Source organism: Oncorhynchus gorbuscha, linkage group LG01, assembly GCF_021184085.1.
Source record: "Oncorhynchus gorbuscha isolate QuinsamMale2020 ecotype Even-year linkage group LG01, OgorEven_v1.0, whole genome shotgun sequence".
Taxonomy (NCBI): domain Eukaryota; kingdom Metazoa; phylum Chordata; class Actinopteri; order Salmoniformes; family Salmonidae; genus Oncorhynchus; species Oncorhynchus gorbuscha.
In genome coordinates, this window is record NC_060173.1 from 60,526,380 (window position 1) to 60,544,699 (window position 18,320).

General features: G+C 44.7%; 1 protein-coding gene across 2 annotated transcripts in view; it reads right to left on the reverse strand.

Moving 5' to 3' along the window:
• The window catches only part of osbpl5 (oxysterol binding protein-like 5), a 120,893-nt gene that overhangs the window by 53,104 nt on the left and 49,469 nt on the right, over positions 1-18,320 (reverse strand). For both annotated transcript variants that reach the window (XM_046357917.1, XM_046357910.1), the window contains one exon: positions 424-588. In XM_046357917.1, the coding sequence (XP_046213873.1) occupies positions 424-565 (142 nt within the window). In that variant the 5' untranslated portion in view covers positions 566-588. The remainder of the gene's footprint in view (positions 1-423; positions 589-18,320) is intronic.

Genomic DNA, 18,320 nt, shown 5'->3' on the forward strand with positions numbered 1-18,320 from the left:
GCAATTTGTGCATGCATTCTAAAAACTGGGGAAGTAACTAAAATGTTTCTGAAAGGACAAAATGCTCTCGACTTGCCAGACAGGCAAAAGCCTGGAAGAGCTTAATGTCAATCCCTGGATAGACTGGTTTACAGTCATTTCTAGTGGTAATCTGCTGGGACTGAAAGGTGACCCTTAGGGTTTATACTTCATCAAACATTCTTCTTAACAATACGTCTCTGGCGCTAGTGTAAAGGTATAACCTAGTGCATGCATTAAAATCTCTGTGCGATGCGTGGTGAAGTCACAAGGTGGTTACGGAAATGTCTGGTGGAGTATATATAAATGGGTGTATTCATTAGTGTACAAACGTAGCAAACAAGGTTAGGTAGTTCCTCCCCGTTTTGGTGAGTTTGATTACTAGTGAAAATACACCAGCATTACCTGGGCTGAGCGGGAAGAGCTCGCTTTCTCCTCCATAAGACATGTTGCGGGTCAGAGAGCGGTGGTCGATCTTAGGAGGGGAGGGAGATGTGGCATTGGGAGACAGAGACATCCTCCGATGAAACAAGTTCTCCTCCTTCATCCTGTCTGCTGCCTACTCTTCCTCTGGGGGGAGTGGAGAGAGGAGAGAGACTTGTTACTCACTCTGCCCAATCCAGATTACAACAACAGCCTAGTATGTTAATATTACTAAAAATTGAAAATACTAAAATGGTGAAAAATAGTAAAGCACCACATGAAGAGTAATCCAGACCATTAGATTTCGATCAAATACTCAACTAAAGGTTTGTCATTTTCTAAACCACTACACGAGTACAACAAACAAACTGATACCCAAAACATCACCTTCAGCCCTGTTTCATATTTAAAAAGACAGCTTTTACGTGTAGTTGCCTTCCCGTCTTTTAGTCTCCTTTATATCTATTTCTACAGTTTCTCCCTCTCCCTCATGATGCTTCCTCCCACCTCACTGTTCTGGACTTTCAGAGAACCGTGCTCGACTCAGCTATGCTACATCAGCCTGTCCACACAATGTGGCCGTATCACAATGCCTGTCTATGCGAACCGACCATCTATACAATTGTCAGTCTGTGACAGACAGGCTCTCCGTCACCAGATTTGCTGACATCATCGCCACTCCACACAGAGCATGACAGTCACCAGACTCACCATGTTTAGAGAGGAAAGGCAGACCTCAGCCTGCATAAGACACAGAGTTAACTGGGCCAGGGTCTGACCCTTAACGCCCAAATAGGGTTGGTCCATAAATATGACCCACTCCTTTGTTTGGCTTTACCTGTGACGTAGGGCCAGCAGGTAGCCAAGCGGTTAAGAGAAAAAGGTCGCTAGTTCGAATCACCGAGCCGACTAGGTGAAAAAAAAAAATCTGGTCGATGGCACTTAACCCTAATTGCTTCTGAAATTCGCTCTGGATAAGATCGCCTGCTAAATGACTCAAATGTAAAAATGTTATGTTATGTAGGAGCAGCAGTTGCATCCCTAGGGATATAGCGAGGTCTGCATATGTATCAATAATGAATGAAACAACGTACTACTCCCTCTATCGCTCCTCTCCCTACCGCTTCCCCTTGGCCCTAAACATTCAATGTTTTCAGATCTGAAAGGTTCGGATCGGCCGGCTAGGCTTGGGCAGTGTGGTGGTATTGCTTCCACCTTAGTCTAGATTTGCTGTGAACATAGAAAGGGAAGTATAGAGAGCACAATGGGACAGACACGAGCTCACTCTCTCCAAACCCCTCCCTCCTGCTCTTCTTCCTTCCTTCATGTGGCGTTCCACAACAGGTCGAAGAGCACTGATCTATGGGGATTCAGCGAGATCATTATATATAGGCCGAGGCTCGCTGGAGACGTACAACTCTTTCTCCTCTTCCTCAAAGAAAAGGTGCCCCCTACTACCACTTAATCTCTCAATCCACTCACACGCCCATCCCCTATCTGCACTTCCTCTCTGCCCCTTCACATCCCGCTCTTTCTCGGTCTCTCTCGCTCCTGTCGAGTAGAGTAGAAATGTGATCTATAATGTAGATATATATGGCGCAACTGCCTGACGACACAGCTTTTGAGCGAGACCATCACACAACTGCTTCTTTTTTTTTGCTGTTCAAACCTTAGCATATAATGAATGCGTTTTAGTGTATGTGAGGCAGAGGGGAGAGAGAGAAAGACGTGAGGAAGAGGAGGGACATCGAGAGAGGGAGAGCAAATGAAAGGGTGGGACGAATTTAGCCTTCCCCCAAATTTCCCCTAGCTGGGTTGGTCTATAAATAGTCTCCCGCTGCTGCTGCAGTGTGTGTATGTGACAGAGGAGAGAGCGAGAGAGAGTAAGAGAGTGTGTAGGGTGGGTTGCAGAGCAGCAGCAGAGCGCCTATTATTTCCATTGTTACGCAACAGCCCACAGACACGGCGGCAGGCCAGCGTCAGACAGAGAGGACAGACCCACTTCCCATGCCAGCCCAGATGCCGAGACCTTTTGGCAGACCCAATCTCGACAGGCAAAAACAGTTGGAGGGCAGGGTTATTATTGTTTGTGTGCGTTTCGTGGCTGTGTCCGTCTGCTTTTCCTCGCTAAGGGGGATTATACAAGCTCATGGTACAGTGGGGGAAAAAAATGCTATACCGACCAATCCCAGCTCTCTCTAACACATACACACACACCCCTCCGGGGGCAGAAAACAGTAAATGAGCACACATCTTCCAATCCCAGACCCACAATTACAGTGTATCAACGGTTCAGTTAAGGCCTGGGTCCTGCAAAACCTTTTACACACACACACACACACACACACACACACACACACACACACACACACACACACACACACACACACACACACACACACACACACACACACACACACACACACGACTGGAGATGTTTGAATAACATCACAGGAGTTTCTTCACCACAGTAAGACGACCCTCTGCCCTCAAGAGTAGCGTTAGATGAACAGGAAAGAGAGGAGGCAGTGAGTACTGACGATGACATGCACTCTTACACACTTGCATAGTCACGTAGCCTATGATGCGTTATACGTGCGCGGAGTTCTAGGTTCTGCATTAGCTTCTACATATGTATTAAGTGTGAGGGGACAGCGTCTGGCATTTTGCTGCAGTAACTATAGTCTGCCTGGGTGTGTAATGGAGACGACTGCGACTGCAGCGAAGGAAAGACACAGCTGGACCTCCGCCATAGGAAGGAACAGACAATTAAACATCCAAGTACTTTGGGACAGGCACAGTTAGGCACCGTGTTCCAACCGTACCATTAATACTCGCACTGCTCACAATCGGAGGGACAGAGAAAGGAGGACGCGTGGGAGACGGGATTGTCAACTATCAATAGTGCGAAAGAGACTTCCTATCAATAGTGTCAAATAGGAGGGGAGAGACTGAACTATTCTTAGAACGCATAGCTACAGTTTGACGTTTCGAGTCATATGATCCATTGTTTCTACATGGTAACAAATCAGCCAATCACATCAAATCAAAGTTTACTGGTCACGTACACAGTTTAGCGGGTGTTATAGTGGACGCAGGGAAATGCTTATGTTACTTGCTCCAAACAACGCAGTAAAATGTCAAACACGTACATTAATAATAAAAAATACAAAATAAATGGAGTAACGAATCCAATCATAACAACCCAAATGTCATTGTAACAGTAATCCAAATGCAGTCTATACATACAGAGCCTTCTGAAAGTATTCACACCTCAGGACTTTTCCCACATGTTGTTGTGTTACAGCCTGACTTTAAATACCCCATAATGTCAAAGCGGAATTGTTTTGAGACACTTTTCTAAATGAATTAGAAATGAAAGGCTACAATGTCTTGAGCCAATAAGTGTTCAACCCCTTTGTTGTGGCAAGCCTAAATCTGTTCAGGAGTACAATTTAGGCTAAACAAGTCACATAATAAGTTGCATGGACTCACTCTGTGTGCAATAACAGTGTTGAACATGATTTTATGAAATGGCAAAATCATCTCTGTACCACACAGAAACAATTATCTCAAAGGTCCCGCAGTCAAGCAGTGAATTTCAGAAACAGATTCACCCACAAATACCAGGGAGGTTTTCCAATCCCTCAAAGATGGTTACCTATTGGTAGATGGGGGGGGGCATGTTTCAAGTTTAAATTAACCAATATAAATAGAATATACACCCCTTGTAGATGGCAATAATAAAACATTTTTCCCCCTGGGCTGCTAATGAGTAAAAAAAAGATGAAACACGTGTGCTAGCAAGCCACGCCCCCTCAAGTACATGAGGCAGCCTACGATTCTGCCTGGGACACTCGTTCAGGTGAAGACTGAGGAGCTGACTGGGGATGACATCTGGTGAAGACACCGGTTCTACAAACAAGTAGCTATTACTCTTAGGCTTGTAGTCCTAGAATAAAAACTACAATTATCTGCTTGAAGGTAATAGTCTCTTTTATAAGTGTACATGACTTTTGTTGAAAAAAAAAAAAAAAGTCAAGAACTTGGAATTGCTAGCTGGCTTCTGACTTATTCATGATACAGCTTGACAGTTGCTATTAATGTATCAGGCAGCTTTACATGTGAGGAGAAATCAAAAAGCTATATTTGCTAAGCTATCCATCCGATTGATAGTTGATGGAAAAAATGACATTAGCTAGCTAGCTTGAAACTGCGGGAGGTAAGTTAGCCAACTATCACCATCAGCCTGAGGTCACTACCTTAGCTAAGTGGGCTGTAGGTAGGCTTCTAGAAAATAACAACTACAATGTATTTGGAAAGTATTCAGACCCCTGGACTTTTTCCACATTTTGTTCTGTTACAGCCTTAATCTAAAATTGAATGTTCAATAACACTCAATAATGAATAAGTGAAAATAGGTTTGTAGACATTTTTGCAAATTTATTACAAAAAAAGACAAATGTCTTATTTACATAAGTATTCAGGCCCTTTGCTATGAGACTCAAGATTGAGCTCAGGTTTATCCTGTTTCCATTGATCAACCATGAGATGGACTCCAAGTTGTCGAAACACCTGAGGTAAATTCAATTGATTGGACATGATTTGGAAAGGCACACACCTGTCTATACAGTGGGGCAAAAAAGTATTTAGTCAGCCACCAATTGTGCAAGTTCTCCCACTTAAAAAGACGAGAGAGGCCTGTAATTTTCATCATAGGTACACTTCAACTAAGACAGACAAAATGAGAAAAAAAATCCAGAAAATCACATTGTAGGATTTTTAATACATTTATTTGCAAATTATGGTGGAAAATAAGTATTTGGTCATCTACAAACAAGAAAGTTGTCTGGCTCTCACAGACCTGTAACTTCTTCTTTAACCAGTTGGATTTAGGGGGGCGCCATTTTAAATGTTGGAATGAAAAACGTTCCCGTTTTAAACAAGATATTTAGTCACGAAAAGATGCTCGACTATGCATATAATTGACAGCTTTGGAAAGAAGACACTGACGTTTCCAAAACTGCAAAGATAGTCTGTGAGTGCCACAGAACTGATGTTACAGACGAAACCCAGATAAAAATCCAACCAGGAAGTGCCGCGTTTTTTGAAACCGCCTCATGCCAATGACTCCTTATATGGCTGTGAATGAGCTACGAATGAGCTTACGTTTTCCACGTTTTCCCCAAGGCGTCTACAGCATTGTGACGTCTTTTTAGGAATTTCCATTGAAGAATGGCTGTAAGGGACCATATATGGCATGTGGTCACATGGTGTCTCCCGCAGAAAACCTTGCGTAAAATACTAAGGTAGCCATTTTTCCAATCGCTTCTTATGAGAAACCAACTGCCTCGACGGATATAATATCGAATATATTTGTTAAAAACACCTTGAAGATGGATCCTAAACAACGTTTGCCGTGTTTCTGTCGATATTATGTAGCTAATTTTGAAAAAAGTTTGGCGTTATAGTTGTAGCATTTTTCGGTCGATTTCTCAGCCAAGCATGGTGAAGAAACGGGAGCTATTTCGCCTACAAAAATAATATTTTGGGAAAAAGGAATATTTGCTATCTAACTTGGAGTCTCCTGAGTGAAAGCATCAGAAGTTCTTCAAAGGTAAATTATTTCATTTGGTTGCTTTTCTTATTTTCGTGAAAATGTTGCCTGCTGCCAGCAGAGCCTAGTATAGCATTATGCCATGATAAACTTACACAAATGCTTGTCTAGCGTTGGCTGTAACGCATATTTTGAAATCTGAGATGACAGTGTTGTTAACAAAAGGCTAAGCTTGTGTTTGAATATATTCATTTCATTTGCGATTTTCACGAATAGGAAAAGTTTCTAGGGGTATTTATGTCCGTTGCGTTATGCTAATGCATTTGAGGCTATGATTACGCTCCCGGATACGGGTTTGCTCGTCGCAACTGGTTAAGAGGCTCCTCTGTCCTCCACTCATTACCTGTATTAATGGCACCTGTTTGAACTTGTTATCAGTATAAAAGACACCTGTCCACAACCTCAAACAGTCACACTCCAAACTCCACTATGGCCAAGACCAAAGAGCAGTCAAAGGACACCAGAAACAAAATTGTAGACCTGCACCAGGCTGGGAAGACTGAATCTGCAATAGGTAAGCAGCTTGATTTAAAGAAATCTCACCCCGTGGGGTCAAAATGATCACAAGAACGGTGAGCAAATATCCCAGAACCACACGGGGGGGACCTAGTGAATGACCTGCAGAGAGCTGAGACCAAAGTAACAAAGCCTACCATCAGTAACACACTACGCCGCCAGAGACTCAAATCCTGCAGTGCCAGACGTGTCCCCCTGCTTAAGCCAGTACATGTCCAGGCCCGTCTGAAGTTTGCTATAGAGCATTTGGATGATCCAGAAGAAGATTGTCATATGGTCAGATGAAACCAAAATATAAATTTTTGGTAAAACCTCAACTCGTCATGGTTGGAGGACAAAGAATGCTGAGTTGCATCCAAAGAACACCATACCTAATGTGAAGCATGGGGGTGGAAACATCATGCTTTGGGGCTATTTTTCTGCAAAGGGACCAGGACGACTGATCCGTGTAAAGGAAAGAATGAATGGGGCCATGTATCATGAGATTTTGAGTGAAAACCTCCTTCCATCAGCAAGGGCATTGAAGATGAAACGTGGCTGGGTCTTTCAGCATGACAATGATCCCAAACACACCGCCTGGGCAACGAAGGAGTGGCTTCGTAAGAAGCATTTCAAGGTCCTGGAGTGGCCGAGCCAGTCTCCAGATCTCAACCCCATAGAAAATCTTTGGAGGGAGTTGAAAGTCTGTGTTGCCCAGCAACAGCCCCAAAACATCACTGCTCTAGAGGAGATCTACATGGAGGAATGGGCTAAAATACCAGCAAGTGTGTGAAAACCTTGTGAAGACTTACAGAAAACGTTTGACCTCTGTCATTACCAACAAAGGGTATATAACAAAGTATTGAGAAACTTTTGTTATTGACCAAATACTTATTGTCCACCATAATTTGCAAATAAATTCATTAAAAATCCTACAATGTGATTTTCTCATTTTGTCTGTCATAGTTGAAGTGTACCTATGATGAAAATTACAGGCCTCTCTCATCTTTTTAAGTTGGAGAACTTGCACAATTGGTGGCTGACTTAAATACCTTTACCCCCCACTGTATAAAGGGCCCACAGTTGACAGTGCATGTCAGAGCAAAAACCAAGCCATGAGGTTGAAGGAATTGTCTGTAGAGCTCCGAGACAGGATTGGGTCGAGGCAGATCTGGGAAAAAAGGACACCAGAAAATGTCTGCACCATTGAAGGTCCCCAAGAACCCAGTGGCCTCCAATGTACATTGTTTACAAACACTGAAGTAAAACAAGCGTATATTTGGGGCTCTGATGGGTTACGACAGTTGAGCTAAACTCATGAGGCATTTATAAGTGATATTCCTCAATAATTAATGGGTACATATTGTTAATGTATCAGTCCAAAATGTATGCAGCAACTGCAGATTGCCCCTTTACTTCTCTACAAAATCACTCATCACACAGGTGAAAAATCTTTCAATGTTTCCTTGAGCAAGGCACTTAACTCTAATTTGCTCCATGGGCACTGTACTACTATGGCCGACCCTGTAAAACAACACATTTCATTGCACCTATCCGGTGTGTGACAATGATAAAATATATGATTAATTATGATAGGCTCAGCAAGCAACCACTACTGGTGTGGGCTATCAGCTGATCATAGTGAATGTAGCCTAGATGAATCAGCTAGTTAGCTGTCCAAACAATCTAACTAGTCTTTACTTGACTTGAATCTGTTCTGCTGCTGACAAACAGTAATTCTCCCTTCCCTATCCACAATATATAGCGCTACTTTGTCATAACATAGCCTAAATGGCTGAATTAGGCTGACATTGCAGCCGGGGCTCCAGGCATTTAGTTTAAAAATGTGCATCCATGTCAGATCCAATCTTCGATCCCCACACCCCCCAAAAAATAATACATTAGTAGTCGAGGTACAGGCTATTCAATGGCTAACAAACGGCACACACCACTAGCAGGACTATGATGGCAATGGATTTGTCCCTAATGGCACCGTACTTCCTACTACTACGTTTGACCCATAGGGCACTATATAGGGAATTTTGCAACAAATGTTAATTGTGAACGACTCGAAATAGGCTCCATTGTCCACACAATTTTGAGTGGTCTGGTAGGATAAACGCCAAAATACAAAAACAGTTGAGAGTGGTGAGTCGGTAGAGCTTGAGACTCTTATTCTCAGGGTCGTGGGTTCGTGCCCCATGTTGGGCACTTCCTTTAACTCCCAAGTGGCGCAGCATCTCAGTGCTAGAGGCCTCACTACAGACCCTGGTTCGATCCCAGGCTGCATCACAACCGGCCGTGATCGGGAGTCCCGCAGGGCGGCGCACAATTGGTCCAGCGCCGTCCGGGTGGTGGGAGGTTTCGCCGTGGTAGGCCATCATTGTAAAATAAGAATTTGTTCTTTACTGACCTGCCTAGTTAAATAAAAGGTTAAATAAATGTTTAAAAAGCAGCTGATCCCCTGACCTATTGTCCCCGCTGTCTGTCAGTCCTATGACCATCACAACACCACACCGCTGTTAGGAAAAGTACAGTCTGGCACACCCTGACAACAGATGACTAGCAGCTCTGCAATATGTGTGTGTGTGTTCGAGTTTAGAGAGGGAGATGATAAGATTGACTGGTGAGCCAGCTGTTTCTACATGATGGCACAGATTAAGCTCCTCTTGATCTCCTCTCTCCCTCTCCATCCATCCTCCCCCTCTCTCACTATCCATCCCTCTCTCTCTCACCTCCCCCTCATTCCTCCGACATCAGGATTTCTGGCTGGCCAGATGACCTACATACTGCATTGGCTGGGCTGCAGTCACAGACTGGGTTCAAATACTATTTGAAATGATTTCAAATACTTTAGCTGGGCTTGATTGAGCTTGCCTGGTGCAAAATCTGCCCATCTACCATCCAGGCAGGCTAAAGCCCAGGTTTGACAGATACTTTATTTTAGTGGCTTTCTGTATCATGTAACCAAGATACATTTCATAGCCCTAGCTACCCAAACTCCTTGCTCTGCCACGCCCACAGACGTTCGTTTTTTCTCTGCAATGAGTCTGGATCAGAGTATCTACCCGGCGATTTCTAGGACCCAAACACATTCTAACTGTTCTGAGAGTCCCATTTTGAGGTCTCCACAAACGACTTCAAACGAAGGCAGTCACAGACTGAAGTAACAGGATTCAGCGAACATAGAACAGCAGAAGAATTCAGCCTCCGTCGTCATGCAAGTTGCCTTACCCAACCATCTTCAGATGAATGAACGTTCTGTAAATGGCTCTTGATAAGTGTCGGCTAAAGAACTACAATGTAATTGAGATGCATGCATGAGCATCCCCACACAACAAATAGCCCATCTCAAAAAGACATGCACATCACGATATGGAGACCTAAGAGAAACAAATGCATATTACATTTGCAGAATGTGGACCTATTCGGGAGAGGGGTGAGGAGATGCTGGCTCTTCCTATTACCAGAAGGTAGTAGAAGCAGAGGAGAGATGGGCCGACATCAGGAGTGTCAAACAAATTTTGGCCCCGGGGCCACATTCTGTCTTCAACGGAGGTCCGGAAGGCCGCACTGAAAATGTTTCATATTTCCCTCGCCGTCAAAATTCGCAAAAAAGTGGTCCTCTATCCATCGTTTTGGGAATATTCGATGCTCCCTGACTGCCTAGCTTTCATTTCAATGATTATTAGCGTGCTGGACACAGTCAAGAAATGTAGGTTCATTATCATTTCTACTAAGACTGGGAAATGCCAGGGACCTCACGATAGTTAGGTGCCGATACGATATGTATTGCGATTCTCAACATTCTATATGTAATGCGATTCGATACTGCGATTTAATTTCAATTTGATGTTGCAAAGATATTGCTCACAATATGTCTGCTGCGGAGAGACAAGAGAGCATGATTCATTAATTTACTCAACTAGTTGTAAGTGCTGAAAACATGTTGGCTCACTATTAAAAAAGAAGATGGAGAACAAGCTATAGGACAAAAAATACCGGAGTTTTAGAGCAGGTACAGCCGACTAGCGCTAGCCAAAGGTATCTAGGAAAAGAATGTGGTACTTGGAATAAAAGTATTCATAAAACATTGTCCATAATTATATTGCGATATGTAACTGTTCGATTTCTCCCCATCACTAATTTCAATTTTTTTTGTCAAAACCGCAGGCCGTATATTTAACACCCCTGTCCAACATAAACCTCTCCCAAAGATGTATACAGCTGTATAGCATTTCAGAGGGCTATAAAAGGAGATGGGATCAATTACTGACTACATCCCAAATTGCACCGTATTCCCTACGTATTCCCTCTGTTTTTACCAGGGCCTATGAACTATGGTCAAAAGCAGTGTACTTTATAGGGGATAGGGTGGATTAGCTAACTCGTCACAATGGGGTGGATTAGCTAACTCGTCACAATGGGGTGGATTAGCTAACTCGTCACAATGGGGTGGATTAGCTAACTCGTCACAATGGGGTGGTTTAGCTAACTCGTCACAATGGGGTGGTTTAGCTAACTCGTCACAATGGGGTGGTTTAGCTAACTCGTCACAATGGGGTGGTTTAGCTAACTCGTCACAATGGGGTGGCTTAGCTAACTCGTCACAATGGGGTGGCTTAGCTAACTCGTCACAATGGGGTGGATTAGCTAACTCGTCACAATGGGGTGGTTTAGCTAACTCGTCACAATGGGGTGGTTTAGCTAACTCGTCACAATGGGGTGGTTTAGCTAACTCGTCACAATGGGGTGGTTTAGCCAGGTCTATTTTAAGAAAGAGAGAACATCATATGTGTACGTGTGCTTCCGGCTGCAGACTGACAGCTCTATGTTATACTGAGAGTGCTCAGCAGGAGCTAGAGCATGAACTGCGTATTTCTATTTGAAACGCTGGCTGGTTGGGAAAGGGGTGGTGGGGTGCATGGGCTATTCTAGATGCTTCCGGCGCCGACTGAGATGGCCGCCTCACTTCGCGTTCCTAGGAAACTATGCAGTTTTTTGTTTTTTTACGTGTTATTTCTTACATTAGTACCCCAGGTCATCTTAGGTTTCATTACATACAGTCGAGAAGAACTACTGAATAGAAGATCAGCGTCAACTCACCATCAGTACGACCAAGAATATGTTTTCCGCGACGCGGATCCTGTGTTCTGCCTTACAAACAGGACAACGGAATGGATCGCATGCAGCGACCCAAGGAAACGACTCCGAAAAAGAGGGAAACGCGGCGGTGTTCTGGTCAGACTCCGAAAAAGGGCACATCGCGCACCACTTCCCAGTATTCTTCTTGCCAATGTCCAGTCTCTCGACAACAAGGTTGATGAAATCCGAGCAAGGGTGGCATTCCAGAGGGACATCAGAGACTGCAACGTTCTTTGCTTTACGGAGACATGGCTTACTGGGAAAACGCTATCCAGGGCGGTGCAGCCAACGGGTTTCTCCACGCATCGCGCCGACAGAAACAAACATCTCTCTGGTAAGAAGAGTGGCGGGGGCGTATGCCTCATGACTAACGGGACATGGTGTGATGAAGGAAACATACAGGAACTCAAATCCTTCTGTTCACCTGATTTAGAATTCCTCACAATCAAATGTAGACCGCATTATCTTCCAAGAGAATTCTCTTCGATTATAATCACAGCCGTATATATCCCCCCCAAGCAGACACATCGATGGCTCTGAACGAACTTTATTTAACTCTTTGCAAACTGGAAAACATTTATCCGGAGGCTGCATTCATTGTAGCTGGGGATTTTAACAAAGCCAATCTGAAAACAAGACTCCCTAAATTTTATCAGCATATCGATTGCGCAACCAGGGGTGGTAAAACCTTGGATCATTGTTACTCTAACTTCCGCGACGCATATAAGGCCCTGCCCCGCCCCCTTTCGGAAAAGCTGACCACGACTCCATTTTGCTGATCCCTGCCTACAGGCAGAAATTAAAACAAGAGGCTCCCACGCTGAGGTCTGTCCAACGCTGGTCAGACCAAGCTGACTCTACACTCCAAGACTGCTTCCATCACGTGGACTGGGACATGTTTCGTATTGCGTCAGATGAGAATATTGACGAATACGCTGATTCGGTGTGCGAGTTCATTAGAACGTGCGTCGAAGATGTCGTTCCCATAGCAACGATAAAAACATTCCCTAACCAGAAACCGTGGATTGATGGCAGCATTCGCGTGAAACTGAAAGCGCGAACCACTGCTTTTAATCAGGGCAAGGTGTCTGGCAACATGACTGAATACAAACAGTGCAGCTATTCCCTCCGTAAGGCTATTAAACAAGCTAAGCGTCAGTACAGAGACAAAGTGGAATCTCAATTCAATGGCTCAGACACAAGAGGCATGTGGCAGGGTCTACAGTCAATCACGGACTACAAGATGAAATCCAGCCCAGTCACGGACCAGGATGTCTTGCTCCCAGGCAGACTAAATAACTTTTTTGCCCGCTTTGAGGACAATACAGTGCCACTGACACGCCTGCAACGGAAACATGCGGTCTCTCCTTCACTGCAGCCGAGGTGAGTAAGACATTTAAACGTGTTAACCCTCGCAAGGCTGCAGGCCCAGACGGCATCCCCAGCCGCGCCCTCAGAGCATGCGCAGACCAGCTGGCCGGTGTGTTTACGGACATATTCAATCAATCCCTATACCAGTCTGCTGTTCCCACATGCTTCAAGAGGGCCACCATTGTTCCTGTTCCCAAGAAAGCTAAGGTAACTGAGCTAAACGACTACCGCCCCGTAGCACTCACTTCCGTCATCATGAAGTGCTTTGAGAGACTAGTCAAGGACCATATCACCTCCACCCTACCTGACACCCTAGACCCACTCCAATTTGCTTACCGCCCAAATAGGTCCACAGACGATGCAATCTCAACCACACTGCACACTGCCCTAACCCACCTGGACAAGAGGAATACCTATGTGAGAATGCTGTTCATCGACTACAGCTCGGCATTCAACACCATAGTACCCTCCAAGCTCGTCATCAAGCTCGAGACCCTGGGTCTCGACCCCGCCCTGTGCAACTGGGTACTGGACTTCCTGACGGGCCGCCCCCAGGTGGTGAGGGTAGGCAACAACATCTCCTCCCCGCTGATCCTCAACACGGGGGCCCCACAAGGGTGCGTTCTGAGCCCTCTCCTGTACTCCCTGTTCACCCACGACTGCGTGGCCACGCACGCCTCCCAACTCAATCATCAAGTTTGCGGACGACACAGTGGTAGGCTTGATTACCAACAACAACGAGACGGCCTACAGGGAGGAGGTGAGGGCCCTCGGAGTGTGGTGTCAGGAAAATAACCTCACACTCAACGTCAACAAAACTAAGGAGATGATTGTGGACTTCAGGAAACAGCAGAGGGAACACCCCCCTATCCACATCGATGGAACAGTAGTGGAGAGGGTAGCTAGTTTTAAGTTCCTCGGCATACACATCACAGACAAACTGAATTGGTCCACTCACACTGACAGCGTCGTGAAGAAGGCGCAGCAGCGCCTATTCAACCTCAGGAGGCTGAAGAAATTCGGCTTGTCACCAAAAACACTCACAAACTTCTACAGATGCACAATCGAGAGCATCCTGGCGGGCTGTATCACCGCCTGGTACTGCAACTGCTCCGCCCTCAACCGTAAGGCTCTCCAGAGGGTAGTGAGGACTGCACAACGCATCACCGGGGGCAAACTACCTGCCCTCCAGGACACCTACACCACCCGTTGTTACAGGAAGGCCATAAAGATCATCAAGGACATCAACCACCCGAACCACTGCCTGTTCACCCCGCTATCATCCAGAAGGCGAGGTCAGTACAGGTGCATCAAAGCTGGGACCGAGAGACTGAAAAACAGCTTCTATCTCAAGGCCATCAGACTGTTAAACAGCCACCACTAACACTGAGTGGCTGCTGCCAACACACTGTCATTGACACTGACCCAACTCCAGCCATTTTAATAATGGGAATTGATGGGAAATGATGTAAATATATCACTAGCCACTTTAAACAATGCTACCTTATATAATGTTACTTACCCTACATTATTAATCTCATATGCATATGTATATACTGTACTCTACATCATCGACTGCATCCTTATGTAACACATGTATCACTAGCCACTTTAACTATGCCACTTTGTTTACTTTGTCTACACACTCATCTCATATGTATATACTGTACTCGATACCATCTACTGTATGCTGCTCTGTACCATCACTCATTCATATATCCTTATGTACATGTTCCTTATCCCCTTACACTGTGTATAAGACAGTAGTTTTGGAATTGTTAGTTATATTACTTGTTGGTTATCACTGCATTGTCGGAACTAGAAGCACAAGCATTTCGCTACACTCGCATTAACATCTGCTAACCATGTGTATGTGACAAATAAAATTTGATTTGATTTTGATTTGATGCTGGTTGGGGAAGGTGTGGTGGGGTGCATGGGCTATTCTAGATGCCGGTTGGGGAAGGTGTGGTGGGGTGCATGAGCTATTCTAGATACTGGTTGGGGAAGGTGTGGTGGGGTGCATGGGCTATTCTAGATGCTGGTTGGGGAAGGTGTGGTGGGGTGCATGGGCTATTCTAGATGCTGGTTGGGGAAGGTGTGGTGGGGTGCATGGGCTATTCTAGATGCTGGTTGGGAAAGGGGTGGTGGGGTGCATGGGCTATTCTAGATGCAGGTTGGGGAAGGGGTGGTGTGGTGCATGGGCTATTCTAGATACCGGTTGGGAAAGGGGTGGTGGGGTGCATGGGCTATTCTAGATGCCGGTTGGGGAAGGTGTGGTGGGTGCATGGGCTATTCTAGATGCCGGTTGGGGAAGGTGTGGTGGGGTGCATGGGCTATTCTAGATACCGGTTGGGAAAGGGGTGGTGGGGTGCATGGGCTATTCTAGATGCCGGTTGGGGAAGGTGTGGTGGGGTGCATGGGCTATTCTAGATGCCGGTTGGGAAAGGGGTGGTGGGGTGCATGGGCTATTCTAGATGCCGGTTGGGAAAGGGGTGGTGGGGTGCATGGGCTAATCTAGAAACTTTTTGGGAAAGGGGTGGTGAGGTGCATGGGCTATTCTAGATGCTGGTTGGGGAAGGGGTGGTGGGGTGCATGAGCTATTCTAGATACTGGTGTGTGTGTGTGTGTGTGTGTGTGTGTGTGTGTGTGTGTGTGTGTGTGTGTGTGTGTGTGTGTGTGTGTGTGTGTGTGTGTGTGTGTGTGTGTGTGTGTGTGTGTGTGTGTGTGTGTGTGTGTGTGTGTGTGTGTGCGACTGATCAGGGGTATTTTGGGGAGCTCTCATGGGGAACAGTAAGAGGCCACTGGAGCAGAGCCCTCTGTCAGTGCCTGAGTGGGTAGGCTAGCTGAGGACAACAATCACAATCACTAGAGAGGCTGCTATATTTTAAGCTCCAATGAGTCCTGATGAAGACAAGGCCGTACAGGGACACAGCTCCACTCAGTCCTGATGAAGACAAGGCCATACAGGGACACAGCTCCCAGGATTGGACTAGACTAATTGGGCATAATGGGAATGTCTTTCCCAATCTATCTTTCTTGAATTTGTTTTACTTACAAAAAATGGTTCGTCACATATTGGTGCGTGTCCATTATATTAGTTATGCATCTCATTTACAGCATATAGGTACAGAGCCTTTGAGCGGAAAACCTGCCAGACAGCACGAGAGCTGATGCTACAGCATCTCAAACAGCAAATGCATATATGCCACGTTCACGTGCTTGTCAGAACTACGAAACGCTGAAATGTTCAACTTGCCAACTGATTGAATGTGGCACATGTATAACTACAACCAGTTAGCAAATCGAAAGAATTCGGAGATTCCTAGTTCTGACAAGGAAATGAACACAGCAATAGGCAACGGAAGACAGGCTCCATCAGTGCTTCACAAACCACTTTGCAATGAGCTAGAGAAAGTATACATTTTGAAAACATACTTACAGTACAATCGGAAAGTATTCAGACCCCTTGACTTTTTCCACAGTTATGTCACAGCCTTATTCTAAAATGATTTTTTTTTAATTAAAAAGCTCAATCCACACACAATACCCCACAATGAAAACGTTTTTAGAAATGTTAGCAAATGCATCAAATTAAAAAAACAGATACCTTATTTACATAAGTATTCAGAACCTGCGCTATGAGACTTGAAATTGAGCTCAGGTGAATCCTTTTTCCATTGATCATCCTGTGGTAAATTCAATTGACTGGATATGATTTGGAAAGGCACACACCTGTCTATATAAGGTCCCACAGTTGACAGTGCATGTCAGAGCAAAAACCAAGCCATGAGGTCTAAGGAATTCTCCGTAGAGCTCCGAGACAGGATTGTGTCGAGGCACAGATCTGGGGAAGGGTACCAAAACATGTCTGCAGCATTGAAGGTCTCCAAGAACAGTGGCCTCCATCTTTCTTAAATGTAAAAAGTTTGGAACCACCAATACACCTCCTACAGCTGCCCAACCCAGTCAAACTGAGCAATCGGGGGAGAAGGGGCTTGGTCAGGGAGGTGACCAAGAACCCGATGAGCACTCTGACAGAGCCTTCCAGAAGGACAACCATCTCAGCAGAAATCCACCAATCAGGCCTTTATGGTAGAGTGTAGAGGTCGAACGATTGTGATTTTTCAACGCCGATTCCGATTATTGGAAGATCAAAAAAAGCCAGTACCGATTAAATCAGCCGATTTTTTTATATTTATTTGTAATAATGACATTTACAACAATATTGAATGAACAATTATTTTAACTTAATATAATACATCAATTTGGTTTAAATAATGCAAAGACACAGTGTTGGAGAAGAAAGTAAAAGCGCAATATTGCTGTTACATTGCACAACCTTCAATGTTATGTCATAATTACATACATTTCTGGCAAATTAGTTCGCAATGAGAAAGGCAGCCCAAACTGTTGCATATACCGTGACTCTGCGTGCAATGAAAGCAAGGGAAGTGACAATTTCACCTGGTTAATATTGCCTGCTAGCCTTTCTTTTAGCTAAATATGCAGGTTTAAAAACATATACCTCTGTGTATTAAATTTAAGAAAGGCATTGATGTTTATGGTTAGGTACACGGAACAACGACAGTCCTTTTTCGCGAATGCGCACCGCATCGATTATATGCCATGCAGGGCACGCTAGATAAACTAGTAATATCATCAACCATGTGTAGTTATAACTAGTGATTATGATTTATTGTTTTTTATAAGATAAGTTTAATGCTAGCTAGCTTCTTACCTTGGCTTCTTACTGCATTTTCGTAACTCCTATTGGAGTGCAATGAGAGGCAGGTGGTTAGAGCGTTGGACTAGTTAACCGTAAGGTTGCAAAATTGAATCCCTGAGCTGACAAGATAAAAATCTGTCGTTCTGCCCCTTAATAAGGCAGTTAACCCACCGTCCCTAGGCCGTCATTGAAAATAAGAAAGTGTTCTTAACTGACTTGCCTAGTTAAATAAAAGTATTTTTTATTTTTTTTATTGGCAAAATTGGCGTCCAAAAATACCTGCCATACAGATTAATCGGTCGACCTCTAGTAGAGTGGCCAGACGAAACCACTCAGTCAAAATGCACATAACAGCCCGCTTGGAGTTTGCCAAAAAAGGCACCAAAAGGACTCTCAGACCATGAGAAACAAGATTCTCTGGTCTGATGAAACCAAGATTGAACTCTTTGGCCTGAGTGCCAAGCATGACGTCTGGAGGAAAACTGGCAACAACCCTACGGTGAAGCATTGTGGCAATGTAGT